General features: G+C 43.2%; 1 protein-coding gene across 1 annotated transcript in view; it reads left to right on the top strand.

Moving 5' to 3' along the window:
* The window catches only part of MIB1 (MIB E3 ubiquitin protein ligase 1), a 119,351-nt gene that overhangs the window by 43,660 nt on the left and 54,224 nt on the right, over positions 1-21,467 (top strand). Inside the window, exons 7-11 of the mRNA XM_004579605.4 lie at positions 650-833; positions 3,525-3,669; positions 6,768-6,901; positions 9,519-9,626; positions 15,605-15,802. Of these exons, the coding sequence (XP_004579662.1) occupies positions 650-833; positions 3,525-3,669; positions 6,768-6,901; positions 9,519-9,626; positions 15,605-15,802 (769 nt within the window). The remainder of the gene's footprint in view (positions 1-649; positions 834-3,524; positions 3,670-6,767; positions 6,902-9,518; positions 9,627-15,604; positions 15,803-21,467) is intronic.

Below are 21,467 nucleotides of genomic sequence, written 5' to 3'. Positions count from 1 at the left end.
CCCTGGTCAGAGCCTTAGTCTTGTTGAGTCCCTTGAGGCTGTACACAGTGACCAGCCCTTCTTTGCCTAGTGGGAATAGCTTGTGGATAGGGAAGAGCCACCGTGGCATTGAGGCATGCTCAGTGTGCTTGGAGCCGCAGCAGCTGGGCCCCTGGCCCTGGGGCTCTCAGTGCAGCCCTCAGAGCCCTCGCTTGACCCGGTGCTTGTAGGCCCTGCAGCTCTCAGGCCTATAGGTGGATCCCATGGGAGGTGCCTGTCTCACAGAGGATTCCTAATGAGTTTCTAGTAAAGGTGATCTGGATTGTTTGTATAAAATTAGGATTTTCATTTTTACTTATGTGCTTCTGATCGAATTTTTAATGATTTAATATTTTTATAACATTTGAAAAATGCCTGGGATAATAAATTAAACAAAATATGTTAAATTATTAGCATATAAGACTTGGCTCCCAAAATTGTGTAATAGTCATGAAAAAGAAATACAAATCATTCACAGTATCATAAAGGATTTCCATCTAAGATTTTTGTCTTTGCAGTGTTTAAAAACTTTGTATTATAAAAATTAAAAAATCAAAAGAAGCTAAAGAAGGATGTTGTATTGAAATGTAGTAAGCTTTTCCCTTTTTCTATTTTGTCTTTGCTTTTCCAGGTGGACTTTTAATCCTGCTGTTCTCACTAAAGCAAACATTGTGCGAAGTGGAGATGCTGCTCAGGGTGCAGAAGGGGGTCCCTCACAGTTTCAAGTGGGTGACCTTGTGCAAGTTTGTTATGATCTGGAAAGAATTAAACTTCTACAAAGAGGACATGGCGAATGGGCTGAAGCGATGCTTCCAGTAAGTTTATAAAATGTAGTTGGAGGCCAGCATGATCACAGAGTAGGTTAATACTCTGCTTGCAATGCCAGCATCTATTATGGACGCTAGTTGGAGTCCTGGCTACTCCACTTCCAGTCCAGCTCCCTTCTAGTGTGCCTGGGGAAGCAGTGGAGGATGGCCCAGGTCCTTGGTTTGCTGTACCCACACAAAGCCACCCAGAAGAAGGTCCTGGCCTTGGCCTGATTCATTCCCGGCCATTGCTGCTATTTGGGTAGTGAACCAGCAGGTGATAGATCTTTGTCTTTGCTTCTCTCTGTAAATCTACCTTTCAAATAAAAAGAGATAAATCCTTAAAAAAGTCAGTTTGTGTTTAGGAACTGCATCTTGCTTTTACACTTTTAAATTTTAAAGATATATTTATTTTTATTGGAAAAGCAGATCAGGTTTATGGAGAGAAGGAGAGACGGAGAGAAAGATCTTCCATCCACTGGTTCACTACCTAAATGGCTGCAGAAGCCAGGAGCTTCTTCTGTGTTTCCCATGTGAGTGCAGGGCCCCTTGGCTTTTTGCCATCCTTTATTACTTTCCCAGACCATAAGTAGGGAGCTGGATGAAAGTAGAATATTTGGGACACGAACTGGTGTGCATATGGTCTCCTGGTGCTTGCAAGGTGAGGGTTTAGCCATTGTGCCTCACCCTGCTTACATGGTTTTAAAAGTGAATTCATTTTAGGAACTAAATTTGCATGAATCTTATTTTTTTAAGTAAGATTTTTTTTTAATTTGAAAGGTAGAGTTACTGAGGCAAGGGAGACAGAGGAGATCTTCTCTCTGGTGGTTCAGTTTCCAAATGGCTCAGCAGCTGGAGTTGGGCCAGCCTGAAACTGGGAGCCAAGAGCTTGGGCTATCCATCCTCCGCTGCTGTCCCAGGTAGCTTAGTAGGGAGCTGGACCGGAAGTGGAGTGTCCTGGACTTTGAATTGGCCCCCATACCAGATGCCCTCATGGCAGGTGGTGGTTTTACTTGCCATACCACAACAGACCCCAGCCTGAAACCTCTTAGAATTATACTCTGAAAGGCAAGCTGGTGTAACTTGTAACTTTTGTGTTCCAGTTTAGTTCAGTTTATTTAGTCTGGAGAAGTTCAGACAAGGCTGACATTTGTGTGTTTTGATAGAACTGTTAGAGGGGAATAAGATTATGTTCTCTGGCAGTAAAGGCTTTCCTGATAGTCAACCTCAGAATCAGGTAGGCTGTGCTGTGCCAGTCTCCAGCAGTGCTGGGCAACTGGGACTTTCCTGCTTTGGGGACCCACCTGTCTATGAGCTCAGAGTATATAAGAGCAGATCAGAGTGTGTAACTTTTGAGGAAATTTTGTTGCTAAAGAGCTGTAGAGCCACTTTGAATTGATTGATTCCATGCATTCATTTAGCGTTCCTGAGCTCCAAGACCTCTTGGCAGGCCCAGTAACCCTAGTGAGGGAACACTCAGAGGGCTCAACAAGGACCTGAGCCCTTTGATCCTCTTGAGGGCATCTGGTTCCACCATGCCTTCCTGCAACACATGGCCCAGATGTCTAGGTGATCTCCTGCTCTCACCAGTACCAACCTCCATTCCTAGGCCAGGTCTCTGACTGTGGAGGAATTCCAGGACCTCTTTCTCCATGTGTCACCTCTGACCATTTCTGTACTACTATATTTCATTCTGTTATCCACCCTGTTGTCTTGTCCTGTGCCCCGTCCAGCCCTGCTTTTTGCGCTTTTCCCTCCTTGTCTCACTCAGTTTGGTTGTGCCCTCATTCAGATGTCATGGAGTGCTGCCATCCTATGTTGTCATGCCTGCTTCCTCTCCTCTCCTTGTCCACGAATTCTGCCCTACTGCGTTGGCTCTTCCCTCTGTCCTGGTTAGCACTTGTTTTCCTATTTGTCCAGGCCCAACTTCTGCCCTAGTTATTCCCTTCTCGTCTTGTTTTGTCTCTCCTCCTTGTCCTTCTTGTTGCCCTGTGCCTGCATCAGTCCTTCATCTTGAGCCTGTGAAGCTTTTGAGATGTAGTCATGATCAAAGCAGAAGCATCTGTTGTAGTGTTTTCATTTTGTTATTTGTGCACCATTCATGTATGCACATGTGCGCACAGTATTCTTATGGGTGGTGGTGTGGCATCCTTAATTTAAAGATAGGACATCACAGTTGAACTGGTGGGCTAGTATCTAGGATATGATTGTGGCCATAGGCAGAGTTTTATTCTTGATAAATCTTCCAGTAAGGGGCTAGTACCTTCGCATTTCTAGTTAAGCCTCTGCCTACAATGCTGGCACCTTACATGGGAGCCTGTTTGAGTCTAGGCTTCTCCACTCTTGATCCAGCTTTGCTGAAGACCTGGGAAAACAGTGGAAGATGGCTCAAGCACTTGGGTCTTTGCATTCACATGGGAGACCCAGAGGAAGCTAATTGTTGCTTGCTTCCAGTCAGCCCAGCTCTGGCCATTGCAGTTAGTTAAGGATTTAACCAGAAGATGGAAGATGTCTCTCTCTCCGCTTCTCTCTCTGTAACTCTGCTTATGTAAATACTAAATAACTCATTTGAATATGCCTATCTTTGAAAGTATTAGTAACAAGTAAAATTTGTACTTCAAATGTACAAAAACTGGTGATTGATTTTATAGTATAAACTTTAGATTTAAAAATATAAATATTTTTTTTTCCTGTTTTAAGACTTTAGGTAAAGTTGGCCGAGTACAGCAGATTTATTCAGACAGTGATTTAAAGGTGGAAGTTTGTGGAACATCTTGGACTTACAACCCAGCAGCAGTTTCCAAGGTGGCCTCTGCAGGATCAGCCATTAGCAATGCATCTGGTGGTATGTTTCGTAATCGCATTTCTTTCAAAGTGCTCTGGTCGACATTAGAACCTTTGCAGTGATTCCACAGTTCTCATTTGTGGATAATGTTGTATATTTGCTTGACTGTATCCTGGGTTATAGAACCTCACTTGAATTTTGAAGATCTTTTCAACTTTGCCAAAAGGTATTTCTTTTCCTTTTTTGAATGTGGCAGACAGGCAACCTTGATTCTGACTGAAGCATTATATAAGTTCTATCAATCAATGCTGTTTCTTGGATTTTTCCAAGGCTTCCCTGCATTCAGTCTGACATGCTGAAGTTTGAATATTCTGCTTTTTGCTCAAAACTTTTATTTTCTGCCAAAGAATCATCACTTTGTTAAATTGTTTTTAGTTTAGTAAGAGCTGCCATACTTACCATAGTTAGGGGAAAAACCATGTGAAAATGCCAGTGTGCCTGGAACTTGGGTACACTCCTTCCCAGAGTCAGTGTTCTGTTTCCTCTACACACAATTCTGCCAACTCCTTTGTATGGAGACGTTGCAGCCTTCCAGCAAAGGGGATTGGACCACCAGGGTAGCTGACAACCCAAAGGAAATCACTAGTGAGCTTCAGTTGCATTTTTGTGTTGATTTTTGTTTCCTATTTTTTTCTCTTCTTTCCTGCTGCAATTTGCTAGTGTGTGTTAAATCAGTGTTTATGTATATTTTTAATGTTATATGATGTTATGATAGGCTACATAAAAGTAAGACTGAAGCATGGTTATTATTCTACTCTCAAATAATGCAAACTTGGCCCACTTTGTGACTTCCCTTCTTTTCAATAAGTATTCCCAGAATATAGAGTAGAATGTAGCAGCTTCGATATTGATAGTATTTAGAAAATAAATTTTATGAATGGATCTATGTAGTCATCCCAGGTTTTATCTTACTTGGAACTTAATCGAAGTGTGTTGTTAGCATTTAGATGTTAATTTTCAAGTGACAATTTATATGTCTCTAAAATATATCCCCAAATGTTGTAGAGATTGTATTACTCCTGAATCATAATCTTTGCAGTATTGAGCTCTAAGAGTCATTGTTGTATGGCTAAAGAATGAAAGGATTTGTTACCATTGTGGTCCAAAGGTTTTTCTAAACTTCATAATACCTTAGTGAGGAGTAACTGATCTTTGTGTCCTACCTGGTAAGGTGTATGGGAGTTCAGGCTGACTTTTTCTTGTCAGTTCTAAGCTTTCCTTATTGCTCTCTCTTTGATCAATATTTTGGGGCTCCGGAGTAACCCTGATGGTCTTTGCAAGACAGCGTGGGGAGCCAAAGTTAGAACTAAGTAAGGACCAGAGAAAGCGCCTCTCCTGAGTCCTGCAGGAAGTTTACTGTTCTTCGGTTTCTGAGGACCGCTCAGGGCTCCTGGCTTTTGTTCTGATGTCATTAGACCCTGTGGGCTTCTTCCATCCCATGTGGTAGATCCGATAGGGAATGGTTGACCTCAGAGTTCTCGGTCTACAAACACTGCAGTTCCCTGTGATCTTGGCAGTTGGGATGTAGTCCTTCGTGCTCATACTGATAGTTCTTGGTGAGATACTGGGAATCTCCGGGGTTAGGATACGAGCCTCCTTCTGTCATCCTGTTCCACTCTGGGGTTCCCTCCTGCTCTGTGCATATGACCTTCTGTTAAGAGACTGTAAGGATCGCTCTTGGATCCCACTGTATGTATGTCTTTATAGTTTTTCCTAATGTCTAATGCAGATTTGAGTCTGCTGCTTGTAAGTTACCTGTTACAATCTTGATAGGTTATACTTAACATCTTCCTCACACACTCTAAGAAGGTGGAAGATTTCTCTGCTCCCCTGACCCATTGCGGAATAACATAGGGCATTAAAAGCATATCAGCCTTTTCAGTTCTTTGATGTAGATCATAAGCAGTCTGTCTCATTGATTATTGGTTCATTGGTTACATCGCAATATCTTCGTATGATACAGGCTGTTTGAGAGTGTAATAGTATTACAATTTACAGATACTATTTTTAGGATTGACATCATTTCATCTTTTTTTTTTTGTTGCTCATTTTTTTTTAATTATTTATTATTTAACTTCATTAATTACATTGTATTATGTGACACAGTTACATAGATACTTCGGTTCTCCCCACCCCTCCCCAAACCCTCCCACCATGGTGGATTCCTCCACCTTGTTGCATAACCACAGCTCAAGTTCAGTTGAGATTCCCCCATTGCAAGTGTATACCAAACATAGAGTCCAGCATCTTATTGTCCAGTCAAGTTCAACGGCTTCTTAGGTATACCCTCTCTGGTCTGAAGACAGAGCCAGCAGAGTATCATCCCAGTCAATTGAAAGCTCCAACATACCATCAGCAAAAATTTACATCATTATGGAATTAATTGACATAGTAATGAGTAACCAATATGTTAAAAGTAAATGCGAGTTCCCAGCCACCTTCTGTGACCACCTCACCTATACTTCAATTTAGTTTATACACAACATATAACATTCAAAACATAACATGTTATACATAACATCATATCATCTTAAATTAAGGCAAACATGTGGTATTTAACCTTTTGGGATTGGATCATTTCCCTTAGCATAATGGTTTCCAGTTGGGCCCATTTGGCCACGAAGAAATGCGTTTCATTTTTTTTTTTTTTTTTTAATGGCTGAGTAGTATTCTGTGGAGTAAATGAACCATAGTTTTCTTATCCAGTTTTCTGTTGATGGGCATTTCGGTTGCTTCCAAGTTTTTGCAATTATTGATTGTGCTGCTATGAACATAGGGGTACATGTTGTTTTCTTATGTAACAGGTGTTTTGGATATATTCCTAGAAGTGCTATTATTGTGCAGATTTTCATTGTTTGAGTGTTCTCCATACTGATTTCCGTAGAGGCTGTACCAACCTGGAATGCTTTGAATATTGAATTTGATGCACCTTGGTGTGATAGTGATTACAACTTGCCTAAATTGTTGTAGCATAGTAGAGAAATAGCATTAATGATGTGAATTTTAGGAGAGATTCTAGGAATATGGGTAATAATTGTCTTTTAGTAGTTAATGTTTGAAATCCTGCTATTTTAACAGCTTTATTTGATCCTTTACAGAAAGACTCTCACAACTCCTGAAGAAATTATTTGAAACCCAAGAATCTGGTGACCTCAATGAAGAATTAGTTAAGGCTGCTGCCAATGGAGATGTTGCCAAGGTGGAGGATTTACTAAAAAGACCGGATGTGGATGTAAGCATTATAAAAATTATTTTAAAACATACACCAAAAACGTTGAACAGTAAAATTAACAGTCTACTCAGTAAGATTTTAGCAAATGTGCTTCCTCTGTTCCTTCTTGTTTGTTTTTTTTATTTGGGGGCAGCATGCAGGCTAAGCTTTAGCCTGTGGCGCCAGCATCCCATAAGGCACTGGTTCAAGCCCGATGGCTCCACCTCTGATCCTTGCTGATGGCCTGGCAAAGCAGCAGAGGAGAGTTCAGCTCCTTGGCATCTGCACCCATGTGTAAGGTCTGGAGGAAGTTCAGAATCCTGGCTTCGGTCTGGCCCCGCTCTGGCTGTAGCAGTCATTTCGGGAGTGAACCAACAGATAGAAGATATCTTTCTCTCTCCTCTCTGTGATTCTGCCTTTCAAATAAAAGTAAATAAATGTTTTCAAAAAATGGTATTTTCTTGCTTTACAGCATGACCTTTTCTGTTTTGTGATCAGTGATTTAGGTTTATAGGTGATTAGTGCCCTCTTGGGAAACTCAGTGAATTTTTCTCATGCAAATTCTGTTGGGTTATGTTTTTTAAATGTTTCAGTAAACTTTATAAATGATTTCTGTGTCTGTACTCAAAACATTTAAACTACTCTCTTATGAAAGTTGAATATTTCACTGCTTGTAAGCAGGTGGATTAGATGTCATACATTGATCTCTAGCTTAAATGTTGTGCTTTGACCCTGCAGTTAGTACTATGCTGGCTACCAGTATTGTGTTCAATGCCTGCCTGAGATTTATAGTTGAAGTGGTAGTTAGAATTATTCTTGTTGTAGTGGAAAGGCTTTTGCTGCTATACCTTGTGCATTTGTTTAAGTATTCTGCAGAGTTGGAGAACTACCAGGTCTATAATTAAAAGTTGTCTTATTTCTTTTACAAAATCATATGATATTTTAACTTTACTAGAGAATAGTCAGTTGCAGCATACAGCAGTAACTTCTGAATTGGTTATCAGATAAGTGACAAATTATTAGTTTCAAATATTGATGTATCACCTCCTTTATATTCCCACCCTATTTTATTATATCTTTTTTCTTCATCTTGTTGCTAATTTATTTTGATTTTTATACATGCTAACTATTTATAGGATAAAATAGTTCAATGTTTATGACATCCATTCCTTCTTTTCCCTATTTTCCCATTTTTCAAATACAATTGGTTTTAACTGTGTTAGCTATTACACTTCATCTATACATCCTCTATTATCATTTAAGCCACCTTTTGCTTTTAATTAAAAAAAAGCTTATTTGAGAGAGAGAGTGACCGACAGTGGGAGTGCCCTTCACTCCCCAGGTTTTTGCACTGGGCCAGGTTGGAGCAGGCTAAAGCCAAAGCCTGCGAACTCTGTGTGAGTTCTCATGTGAGCGGTGATCACCTGCTGCCTCCTGGGATGACCATTAGTGTGAAGCTGGAATAAGGAATAGTTGGTTACTTCCGTGGGCTACTCCTGGTACCAGTTGTCAGGTTTTTTCTTTTGGGCTCATCTGATGCAGGGAGAGCCCTGTCATTTAACAGTATGTACTTGATGGATGTTTAATTGTTGACAGTAGAAAACTTGTTTTTCCTTTTGAGAAACAGAGTCCAGGGGATTAAGACTTTGTCGTTGAGCCGAGGCGTGTGCCTGTGGTGTGGCCGGGGCATGCTGCCCTCACTGCTGGGCCCCTCTCGTCAGCCTTTTATGTGCTTGTGTTGGTACGTTTTGTTCTGGCTGGCGTTTGCTGTGTTCTGTCGCTGTGACTTCCTCCTCCCTGTAGAGTCAGTTAATGTTGTTCTGTTCATCTTTCGTTCAAAGACATGTTGCTTTTTCTCTGGGGTTAGTGTTTTCTTTGTGAATTTGTGTGTGTGTGTGCTTTATTTTACTGTCATTTTTGTATGGTTTTGGGAGAGCTATGGTAAACATGTGGCCAGGCTATCACCTTGAACCCCCTTTTTTTTTTTTTAAGATTTATTCATTTTATTACAGCCAGATATACACAGAGGAGGAGAGACAGAGAGGAAGATCTTCCATCCGATGATTCACTCCCCAAGTGAGCCGCAACGGGCCAATGCGCACCGATCCGAAGCCAGGAACCTGGAACCTCTTTGGGGTCTCCCACACGGGTGCAGGGTCCCAATGCTTTGGGCCGTCCTCAAGTGCCTTCCCAGGCCACAAGCAGGGAGCTGGATGGGAAATGGAGCTGCCGGGATTAGAACTGGAGCCCATATGGGATCCTGGGGCGTTCAAGGCAAGGACTTTAGCCTCTAGGCCACGCCGGGCCCTCATTTATGTGTTTTTTAAAAGATTTATTTATTTTTATTGGAAAGGCAGATATACAGGGAGAAGGAGAGACAGAAAGATCTTCCATCCACTGGTTCACATTTCTATGATAGTTTTTTGGATAATTGAATTTTTTTTTCTTTTTAAAATAAGTTTGTCTTTCTTCCGTAAATTAAATGGCTGTAACATGGAAAGCCAACTCACACATTAAGAAAAGCTGTAACATGGAATATGAGATTATTGTGATTGAATCATGATACTGAATTTCTGTTATATGTATATTGATTCTTTTTTATTTGTGACAATTGTTCATCCTCTCTTTTTTTATTCAGGTGAATGGGCAGTGTGCTGGCCATACAGCTATGCAAGCTGCTAGTCAAAATGGACATGTTGACATCCTGAAGTTGCTTTTGAAGCAAAATGTGGATGTAGAAGCAGAGGTAACTAAAATGAGCTTGAAAATATTTTCAGTAAAATGTCATGTTCTCAACAAATTTCTGTGTGATATACATTTTTATTCTTGACTGTTGGTATTTTCGTAATGCTTTTCTGCTTGATAATAAAATTAGAAGACAGCTTGTCTGTGAGCTCTTGGTAGTCTAGGCGTAGGTCTTGGTGAAGATACAAGTTGAGTTTTCTGTTACTGTGGTAGAACCACTTTGTTATTGGAAACCCTGTTTTGTTCACTCAAAAATAATACCAGGGTAGCTGAGAAATTGGGGAGTGTGGGTCTCCTGGTCGAAGTGCTTCATGATATCTGTGCTTTATTTTTGTTTTTGAGTTAGCATTTGTGTAGTTTAATTTTTTTTTAACTGAATGTGGGGGGCCTTTGAAGAGTTACACTGTGTTTGTATACATTATTGATTTTGAATCTGTTTTTAAGAGGGAAATAAATCTTAGGACCAAGGTTGTGGCATAATGCATAATGGCTGCTGCTTGCCCTGCCAGCATTCCATATGGGCTCTGATTGGCATCCCAGCTGCTCCACTTGTAATCCAGCTCTCTGCTAAAGTGTTTGGGAAGTCAGTGGAGGATGGCCTAAGGGCTTGGGCCTTTTCACTCAGGTGGTGAACCTGGTTGAAGCTCCTGGCTTGGTTCAGGCCCTGCCCTGGTCATTGGTACCATCTGGGGAATGAACCAAGGGATGGAAGACCTTTCTCTTCTCTCTCTCTCTCTGTCCCTCTCTGGCTCTGACTTTCAAATAAATATAATAAATCCTTAAAAATATATAAATTCAACTCATGGCCTGAGACTAAAGTAGAATTTCCTCATCCTCCTTTTTATACCGAGAGAATTTATACTGCCCATTAAATGGCAACGTAGTTTGCTTAGAACCGTGAGTCTCAAGTAGGGGGATGCTTGAACAGGACTAGAGATTTTAATATTTTTTAACAGAGAGAGAAAAAAAGAGCTTAAAACATTTGCTGGTTCACTTCCCAAATGTCTGCTGTGGCTAAAGCCTAGAACTGGGAATTCATCCAGGATCCAACCCCTTGAGTCTTCTGCTGACTCCCAGGATCTGCGTTAGCAGGAAGCTAGAGTCTTGGAGCCTAAACTGAACTCCAGGAACCCTGTTGTGGGCATCAGGCATTTTACTGCTGGGCCAAAGGCCCACCCTTTTACACTCTTGAAAATTTTGCACATGAGTGATGGAATGCTATTGACATCTGTTGGATGGAAACCATTGTCTACTACTTTCTCAGGCCATTAGTATGGAGTTGACTGGGAAGCAAAGCACCCCAGAAACAAACTGGCACCTATATGGGATGCTGGCACTTGAAAGTGCAGGATTAGCCCGCTGAGCTATCACCAGCCCAGCATATTGAATTCCATGTGCCCGTGATGCACTTCAGGCATTTATCTCCAGTTTTGTTGCATCTGGAGCTCTTCTCTTCTGTTTCTTCCGTTTTCTTCTGCTGTATTTTGGATAAAGTATCACGAAACATTGACTATTATTTACAGTTAATAAAAACTGCTTTAGACAGAATTAATTCTAGTTTTTGTCATAGGACCCAAGCTTTAACGAATATTTCATAAGGTTTAATTTAGGTAGCCTTTAGTTTCTTCATTTATGATAGTAATTTAAAGCACTGGAAATTGAAGGAAAGCAGATACTTAAGGTACTATTTAATATTCTGCACCATGGGCATTTATGTTATTCCCTATGTTTAACTCTTCTTTATTAAACATTTCTTTCCACCTGGCAGAAACAAACAGTAGTTTTTCAGTGAATAGATGCTGCTTCTGTCTGACTCTGCTTATTTCACTGATGAAAATAAAATTACGGAAGTACTTTTGTAACTGTAAAACTGAGTGGGAAAGGGCAGATGGTCTTACAGATAGGCAAATTTTAAGAGAATTGTTTTATTAAATACAAGCCAGACTTCAAAATAGTAACCACAAAAGTGGCTGTTAGATATCTCTAATTCTTAGGAATTTACATATATTTTTTCCTTTTTTTTTTTTAAGATTTATTTGTTTTTATTGGAAAGACGGATATATAGAGAGGAGGAGAGACAGAGAGCAAGATCTTCGGTCTGATGGTTCACTCCGCAAGCGGCTGCAACTGCTGGAGCTGAGCCAATTCAAAGCCAGGAGCCAGGAGCTCTTCCGGATCTCCCATGTGGGTGTAGGGTCCCAAGGCTTTGGGCCGTCCTTGACTGTTTTCTCAGGCCACAGGCAGGGAGCAGGATGGGAAGTAGGGCTACCGGGATTAGCTCATATGGGATCCTGGCGCGTTCAAGGCGAGGAATTCAACCAGTACGCTATCGCGCCGGGCCCAGGAATTTATATTAAACTCAGGTTGCAATTAGCGCCTTCCCTATCTTTCCCCTTTAAAAAAAACAAAGCAATAGAAAATGACTTGATAAAATGGGACAACAAAAGGAAGATGAATATTATGAATACGTTTTTTTTTTTTAAGATTTATTATTATTGGAAAGCCGGATATACAGAGAGGAGGAGAGACAGAGAGGAAGATCTTCCATCCGATGTTTCACTCCCCAAGTGAGCCGCAATGGCCGGTGTGTGCCGATCCGAAGCCAGGAACCTGGAACCTCTTCCGGGTCTCCCACGTGGGTGCAGGGTCCCAATGCATTGGGCCGTCCTCAACTGCTTTTCCAGGCCACAAGCAGGGAGCTGGATGGGAAGTGGAGCTGCCAGGATTAGAACCGGCGCCCATATGGGATCCCGGGGCTTTCAAGGCGAGGACTTTAGCCACTAGGCCACGCTGCCGGGCCGAATATTATGAATACTTATGAGACCCAAGGGCGAGTTGTTCAATTCCTTTTTTTTTTAAAAAAAGATTATTTTATTTTTATTGGAAAGGCAGATTTACACAGAGAAGGAGATAGAGAGAGAGATCTTCGGCTTGCTGGTTTACTCTCCCGAGAAGCCACAGTGCTTGGTGCTGAGCTGATCTAAAGCAAGGAGCCAGAAGCTTCTTCTGGGTCTCCCACATCAATGCAAGGTCCCAAGGCTTTGGGCCTTCCTCTGTTGCTTCCCTAGGCCACAAGCAGGGAGCTGAAAAGGAAGTGGGGCCGCTGGGACATGAGCTGGCACCCATATAGTGGGATTGTGGCACATGCAAGGTGATGAGTTTAGCCACTAGGCTACCACACTGGGCCCTTCAGTTGCTTTTTATAAGATGGTAGACCAAAATCTGAGTTCCCCAAATTTGAAAAGGGCATAATTACAGTTTTATAGTCTTGCCTTACTAATAAATACTTTTGTTTTTTCAGATTGAGTATTGTTGCTGATTTGTTTATTTTTTGCTTTCTGTTTTTCCACTGAGTCCTTTTGGCCTGACCTTTAAAAGTTTTGTAGAATTCTGGAAGCATGGCCCTTCCTGCTGCCAGCTCCGTGGTGTTTCCAGCTCTTGTCCTCCATCGGATGTTTACGTGGCTTTCCCTCCGGTTGTCTTCAGACACTTGCTGAGATCTCCTCGGGGGGATTGCCCGCTTAGCCAGCCTCCAGTCATTCAGCAGAGCTGTTCTTGCCCGTGACCGCGCTAGAGGACTCGGGCAGAGGAATGCTGAGCATGGCTCAGGGATACTGACTGAGTGTATCCTCTGTGATTCTGGGACTGTTGACTATAGCATCGGTGCTTCCGTCAGCTAAAACAGGGAATTACTGGGATAAGATCAGGTTTTGAAGAATTGAGAGACAGAGAGTCAAGATCATTGTTAGATTTCGTAGGAGTCCCTTAATAAATGTTGTGAGATAACCTTGGGAAAGTCATCTATAACCTGGTCTCTTAAAACTCTAATTTGGTATCTGCAACTAAGACAGGCTATATGTTAGGTTTATTTGGGATGTTTAATATGGATTCAGAAGAACACAAAAACTTAATAAATTAAGGTCTCAGTGCACCTGTACTTTTCTAATCTAGAATAGACATCTGGAAATAAATTTAAGTAATTTCTTATGTGTGTATGTGTATATGTTTCATAATCTTAAATGTTCCAGTGTATTTCCTCTTGAGATATATCTTATGCAGGTATTTTTTTTAAGATTTGTTTGTTTTTATTGGAAAGTCAGATATACAGAGAAAAGGAGAGAAAGATCTTCTGTCCACTGTTTCACTCCCCAAGTGACTGCAATGGCCAGAACTGAGCCGATCTGAAGCCAGGAGCTAGGAGCTTTTTCCAGGTTTCGCACGTAGGTGCTGGGTCCCAAGGCTTTGGGCCGTCCTCGACTGCTTTCCCAGGCCACTAAGCAGGGAGCAGGATGGGAAGTGGAGCAGGAGAGGTTAAAACTGGCACCCATAAGGGCTCCCGGTGCCATGCAAGGTGAAGACTTTAGCCGCTAGGCTACTGTGCTGAGCCCAATTTCATGCAGGTTTTAGAGCCCACATAAAATGTTTTAGGAGTGGCTTTGTAACAACCATAAATGTATAGTACACTTTATAAATATTTGGTGAGTTTTAGTAGCAGATTGCTGTTTCTTTTTTGAATGGAAGGGGAGTAGTCATGTTGGCATGAAAATAACAGGAAAATACTGCGGATTGTAGCTTAGGGAAATCTTTTAAACTTTTAAGATTCTGATATAGTGAGAGATTAATTGTAAATTATATGTGTGTATGTTTGTACATACTTATTTATTTAAAATTTAAGGTGTTCAGTATAAGGATTGAATCTGAAGTATTTCACTATGTGTGAGTTTTTTTATTCTTAGGAATGGTAGATAATGCAGCCCAGTGTGGTGGTGTAGTATGCTGATTTTCTGCCTGTGTTGTTGGCTAATGGTCTCTGGTTTGGGTTCTACCTTCTGTACTTCCAATTCAGCACCTAGTTGATGGCTTGGGAGAGCACTAGAAGATGGCTGAAGTGCTTCAGCCATTGAGCTACGTGAAATCGTTGGCTAATGGTCTCTGGTTTGGGTTCTACCTTCTGTACTTCCAATTCAGCACCTAGTTGATGGCTTGGGAGAGCACCAGAAGATGGCTGAAGTGCTTCAGCCATTGAGCCACGTGAAATCCAGGAGAAGCTGCTGGTTTCTTGTTTCAGACTGGTCTTGCTTGGGTTGTTGTGGCCGTTTGGGGAGTAAACCAGTTGAAGGAAGATCTCTCTGTGTCTCTTTAATTCTGCCTTTCAAATAGAAATAAGTAAACATTTTTTAAAGTAGTATAGATATTTCTGGATGCTATGTGGAGTTTCAGAGCTTTTGCAAAGATAGGAAATCCACCAGGAACTGGCACTGGATTGGGACCCTTGGGAAGTATGCTGCTTTCAAGATTAAGTTCAGGCTCATCCCTTCCTGCCTCCCTTTCAAACATCTTTTTCTCAAGTGAAAAAAAAATTAGGGAGATTTTTTTCCCCTCTTTTATCACTTCCTAAATATATCTGTGTGATTCCTCTGGAAGGATTTTAGAATCCTGAATATGTGTAATTTTGCTGGTTTAGACGTCCATCTTATTTTTAGACTTCCATCTTATTTTGATTTGCCACTTAATTTTTTTGAAATGTGAAAAGATGCTCATTGCTTACTGAAAATGAATGCTAGTGTAATGATGTTTCTCCTTTGAAGCTGAGATCACATTATTTTTGTTTTGGTCAACTGAAATTGGTGTGATTTTTATGTTACTGGAAATGCTGCATAGAACAGTTTGTGTCCTGTTATGTAATTTGTTTAGCATTGTTCTAATGTTCCCTAGCATTGGTATCATGACTGACAGATTAGGAGTAGAGAAGGATCAAATGATTTCCCTTACTATTAGTGTAGTGTATTTCACTATTGAACTGATAATATATTAATCTGGGCTCCTTATTGTTTTTCTTTGGAGTGAGTCACTGTTTGGGTGATAACTTTGTTGGCTCTACTCTGCTTCCTGAAACAAATATGGTTCTTGGTATATTACTGTAGCTTTGTTTTTCCTTGTAAAATATTTACTAATTCAAGTTTAAATGATAATGTGTAGGATAAAGATGGAGATAGAGCGGTACACCATGCAGCCTTTGGAGATGAAGGTGCGGTTATAGAAGTACTACACCGAGGCAGCGCTGATTTGAATGCTCGCAACAAGCGCCGACAGACACCGCTTCATATTGCTGTTAATAAAGGTCATCTTCAAGTTGTGAAGACGTTACTGGACTTTGGTTGTCATCCCAGTCTCCAGGTAAAAACCTTTATATAGATGTTCTGCTTTGTTGCTAGGATCTCCTGAAAAGGAAACGTTAAGTTCTGTAGCAGGTGTAACAGAGGTAAAGGACATGATAACATTGGCAACCATTCCTTCTCAGAAGACCCTAATTATTTTCCTTTCTTTTAAAAAAATTTTTTTTCTTTGTAATATTGTTTACATAGTTGAGAGGGCTGTATGTCCATGTGGGCCTCTGATGAGGGTAGGCAGAGTCTGTGCATGGAGGAAGGTGGGTGTAACAAATGTTTCAAATGTTTCAGTTCTTTTTTTTTTTTTCTCCCTGCTCTGTTCTCTGTTGGATAAGGGAAAGGGACCGCTGCTTGCTCTTAAACCACATCAGTACCTGGGCAGTGTCAGGAGATGGTTATTTGGTGATATCTTAGAAATTCCAATGGGGAAGAGTATTCTGAGGGTATTACTTGAGTGGTTTTGATATTTCTGAGACATTGTCAGTTTGTTCACCTGGGTTCGGAAAAATCTTTTCAAGGTCTATTGGCTGACCAAGAATACCAGTGGATCCATAGATCCATAGATCCAGGCACTTGCAAAGCTTGGCCAAGAAAGTTGTGCAGCCTGTTCTGCTTTCTATCCTCTGAGGAGGTACACTGTGTCATCGGCTGGCCTAGGAGTGTTAGTCTTCATGTTCCACATCTGCATCCAGACCCGGTGTCCACTGCTCAGGCATTGGGAATGAGGAGGCCCTGTCTGGACGCAAGCACTACCAGGTTGGACTGCATCTCTATGATTTTCCCTCTGGTTGGGTTTGAGTCGAGCGGTCTATTTGCGATGAACCCAACAGACTTCATTGGGTTGATTTCACTTGTGTGCGTGTGCCAGTTTTGGTGCACCACTCGTACCAGCCAGTGCATATACCAGTAAATGCAGCTGCTTGCTCGGTTCTGCCCTGGCCCCAACTTTCGTGCAAACTGGAGTGTGCTGTGATCGAGCCCATCACAGGCCTGGTCTTCAAGCACACTAATGGGTGCTACAGCCTAGTTGGCATGACGCCCAATAACCTGCACCAGGCTTGTCCCCCGTCTGGGTTTTTGTGTGTGCTGGCATGTGTTAAGGCCTAGACCGGCCCATCCTGTGTCCCATGTGTTTCTTATGCACACGCATGGGTGCTGTGGCTTAGTTTAGCCTGACCTGACCCCATATCTGGTCTACATGTAAGCTGTTGAGTGCTGCCACCTTGTTGATCCTAACCAGCCCCCAGCTGTGACTCTTCTACTCACCAGTACTCACAAGCAGCAGCTTAGCAGGGAAGTATGCAAAGGCCCTTTACCAGGTCCACTCCCAGCCCAGCATCATATGCTTGCCAGGGAATATTGTGGTCTAACCTGGTGTTTGCTGCACCCAGTCTTGACACTTGCCAGCAAGTGCTGTGACTGGTGGATTTTCATTAGCATTATAGGTGACCCTGGCCTGTAAGCCATCTTGGGGAGCATCTGAGAGATGGCTGCTGGATATAGGAGTCTTTCCCTAATCTTGGGTGTACCCTTGGGGTTTGTGCACAGCTGGACCCTGGGCACCTTTTCAACTCTTGATCCCGCACCAGCTTTGGAGTGTGGGAATCCTCTTTTGGGTGCCAGTAGGGTCTCCGGTAGTAGCAGATTGGGAGGCTTTGCCAGCCTTGGGGCCAGTGAGGTTGGACCTGGCTTTTGCATGTGCTCTCTGAGCCCTCAGTGTCGCTGGTGAAGTGATCCTGTTGGGAGGTGGTGCCGAGGAGCCCTGCGTCATGGGTAGTACTGGGAATGGCCCCATATCTGCTTCCCCACACTGCAGTTCCTCTGTGACATTGGCGCTCTGCATGCCCTTCTGGCCCTCAATCATGTTGAACTCCACTCTCTCACAGTTTCCTAGGTTGGACCGGTGCTTCCTGGGCTTGTGGTTCTGAATGGTGGTGTGGTGGACAAGTATGTCCTCTTTGATGTCATGTTGGCTGATGAAGCCCTTTCTGGTCTTCACATTGAACCATTTCATGGTTCCCAGAGCCTTAATGGCAATCAGCTTTTTGTCCCCCATTGTAGAAGGCTTGGGCTTGGTGTCAGGTTGAGGCTTGGCAGGTGGCTGCTGCTGGGTCTCAACATCAGCTTCAGTCTTGCTGCTAAGGGTGTCAGTGTAGGTGGCCAGGGCCAGCTGTGTCATCTGCAGCTCCCCCCAGGGTGTCAATGTCCCCAAGCCAGCATCATTAGTGGCACTGCACAGGGCTCTCAGGGGTCTGCTCTCTGCTCCCACTCCTGCTCGAACTGCAGCCAGTCCGTCTGCTTTGGGCAGGGCTTCAGGCAGGTGAGAATCTTGGGCCTGTGGAAGATGGTGGTGGTCCCTGTCGCACTCCTGGCTGAACGTGTCTTGTAAGCTCTGCAGCGCGCTCTGCAGGACCTGTTCCTGCAGGTGTTTCTGCCTCGTGGCCAGCAGCATTGCGTCTCTCTCCTGCTGCAACAGCAGGATTTGCTTGAGGATGGCCTCCGTGGCACTGAAGAGCTGCTGGGATATTTTTCTTTCAGCAACTGCTCCTGAGTGTGGAGCTCCTCCCTGAGTGCACAGGCAGCCACCTCCTTTTCTTGCAAGGATGTGAGCATCTTTGTGTTGGAGTCTCGGAGTGCTGCGTTCTTTTCCTGAGCTCTGTGTCTCTTTTCTCACATTGTTGTTTCCATTGCTGAATCTCCATCTGCAGTGTTGACACTGCCTCTTCTAATTTGGTTACAGATTGCTTCAAAATCCTGTTCTTTCCTTTCTTCACAATGGTTTTGTTTGGAACAAGTAACTGCTGTGTTTTGGCTTTCAGAATAAGCCCTTTTCCTTTCACTAGCTTCTGTAAAGTATGTTGTTTCTTCTTCAATTCCTTAATTTTAGAAGACTTTTGCTCATTTTCTGTCTTCAGTGTTAGGGTCTCAGTCACGTAGTGAGTTTGTTTTTTTTTTTTTAAAGATTTATTTATTGTATTACAAAGTCAGATATACAGAGAGGAGGAGAGACAGAGAGGAAAACCTTCCATCCGATGATTCACTCCCCAAGTGAGCCGCAATGGCCGGTGCGCGCCGATCCGATGCCGGGAACCAGGAGCCTCTTCCAGGTCTCCCATGTGCGTGCAGTGTCCCAAATCTTTGGGCTGTCCTCAACTGCTTTCCCAGGCCACAAGCAGGGAGTTGGATGGGAAGTGGAGCTGCCAGGATTAGAACCGGCGCCCATATGGGATCCCGGGGCGTTCAAGGCGAGGACTTCAGCCGCTAGGCCACGCTGCCGGGCCCAGTGAGTTTGTTTTCTCCTTGTTGCTAGTAAGTGTTATTTTTCCCTTTTTGTCTGCAAGATTCTTGTTCAGAGATTGTAGCTATTGGTTTTGGCATTCATGAAAATGTTTTTACCGTTCAGTAACTTTTGCAAGAAATCCTGTTTCTTCTTCAGTTCCTTGATTTCAGAAGACTCTGGTTGTGTTGTTTCCAGTCTTGATTTCTCAAGACGTTGGGTGGCATTCTTGCCTGCAGTTTTGTGTGTCAATCTTTGAAGAAGCCATTCTGTGCATTTCTTCCTGAAGGAACCTGATTGTGGTTTCTTTTGCTGTAAGTGATGTTCTTAGCTTTTCTGCCGCTCCAGTGAGGAATGCAGAAGACTCACTCAAGGTAACAGGATCCGTGAACTCTGGAGACTCTTATGTGAATGGTCTCCTATTTGGAGGCCTCTAGCAAGCCTCTGAGGTATCTTAGCAGATCTTCTTTGGTAGAAGAAAACTGCACCAAAAGTTTCCAGGAGAGTTCAGATTCAATTCTCAGTTCATCCAGTGTCTTCGGTAAAGTTGACTGGCAGTGTGTAGTTGTACAGCTCCCATGCCTGATAGCGTGCTTCCACACCTAGGCAGAACTTGTCAGCATGTCATCCTCACATCCTTGGAGGTGCTTCCTCCGCACGCCTTTTAAAGGTATATGTGCAGGATAGCTACCAATGTCCTTTGCCTCTCCCAGGTAGTGGGCTTAGCTGGTGCCTATGCCATAGATCCCTGAGGACATGGCTGTGGGTTGCTTAACTGGTTTGGAGCGCTTAGAGAGTATCCAGCTCAGTCAGACAGTCCCACAAAGTGTCGCCAGACCAGTATGCATTGGGTCTTATATAGGCAGCCCACGGTGGGAGTTGGTTAGCAACAAGCTGTTGCCTAGAGGTGCCTGGAACTGGGGAGTGAGTCCCTTGGCCCCAGTGCCAGACGCAGCTCCCATGAAATGCAGAAAAGCCCTCCAATACCCTGTCGTTTCCCTGGAGTGTGTGAGTGAGCGTTGGTATGAAAAATTCAGGAACTGGCCTTCCGGTGCTCCCCGTTACACACACCGCTTGAGCTATGGTTCTACCCAGGATCAGGGCTGAGTCCAAGATCTATGCCAGAGTGCAACTTCCCACTCTGTGTGCTCTGGTAGGCAGCCGGGGATGGCTCAAGTGTCTGAACTCCTATGACATTGGTGGGGGCGCAGGTTGGCTCCTGTGTGCAGGCTCTGGCGGGCTTTGAAAGAGTAAGCCCTTAGCAGATGTCAGCTGATGCTCTTTTTCTGCTGTGTGTTTGAAATAAGAATAAAGCAATATTAAAAAGAAAAAAGGAAAAATAAAGATTAAGGCTCGGGCCCGGCAGCGTGACCTAGCGGCTAAAGTCCTCGCCTTGAAAGCCCCGAGATCCCATATGGGCGCCGGTTCTAATCCTGGCAGCTCCACTTCCCATCCAGTTCCCTGCTTGTGGCCTGGGAAAGCAGTTGAGGACGGCCCAATGCATTGGGACGCTGCACCCGTGTGGGAGACCCCGAAGAGGTTCCAGGTTCCCGGCATCGGATCGGCGCGCACCGGCCCGTTGCGGCTCACTTGGGGAGTGAATCATCGGATGGAAGGTCTTCCTCTCTCTCTCTCCTCCTCTGTGTATATCTGGCTGTAATAAAATGAATAAATCTTTAAAAAAAAAAAAAAGATTAAGGCTCAAGTTGTATAGTCCTGCAGAATCTTTATGGGCTAAAATTGCCTATGAAGTAATTACAGGATGTTAATTTGGTATGAATAAACCATGGAAACTTACCTTACTGAGGTTTAGTTAATTGTGCACAGTGCATACTTTTGTGTTTCATTTCTCTTTTATGTACCTTTAAAAATTACCTGTAGAAGTGTTTAGGCTTGAGCATTGTTATGTAAAATTTGGCTGTTAACTGCTTTAAAAAATTAATTTGTTTCAAAGGCAGAGTCATAGAAACAAATGGAGAGTGAAGAACAGCCCTCCACCTGCTAATTTAATCTCCAGATGTCTGTAGTGGCAAGTGCTATACCATGCTTAAGATAAAAAGCATGTTACTCCTCTGGGTCTGCCAGTGGGTGAGAGTGGTCCAGGCACGTGGGCTATCTTTTCCTGCTTTGCCAGGTAGCTTAGCAGAGAGCTGGATAAGCAGTTGAGCAGGAGCTGGCGCTATGTTTTCACTTGTAAAGTTTCTTGTGGTGTGCCCCTAAAGTTCCTGTACCTGGCCCGCTCTCAGCTATGGTTATTGTATGTCCTGGGTGCTTTTGCTCTCCAGTCTTGCATGACCTGCCCCCAAACAGCATTTGTCAGGTGTTATAGCTTGTTTCATTTCAATTCCCCTCCCGGCCCAGGTCTCCCTGGAATTGCCGTTGCCTAGCCCAGCCT

This window comes from Ochotona princeps, chromosome 18 (assembly GCF_030435755.1).
Source record: "Ochotona princeps isolate mOchPri1 chromosome 18, mOchPri1.hap1, whole genome shotgun sequence".
In the NCBI taxonomy this organism is placed as follows: domain Eukaryota; kingdom Metazoa; phylum Chordata; class Mammalia; order Lagomorpha; family Ochotonidae; genus Ochotona; species Ochotona princeps.
This window is presented reverse-complemented; position numbering and strand designations above follow the sequence as displayed.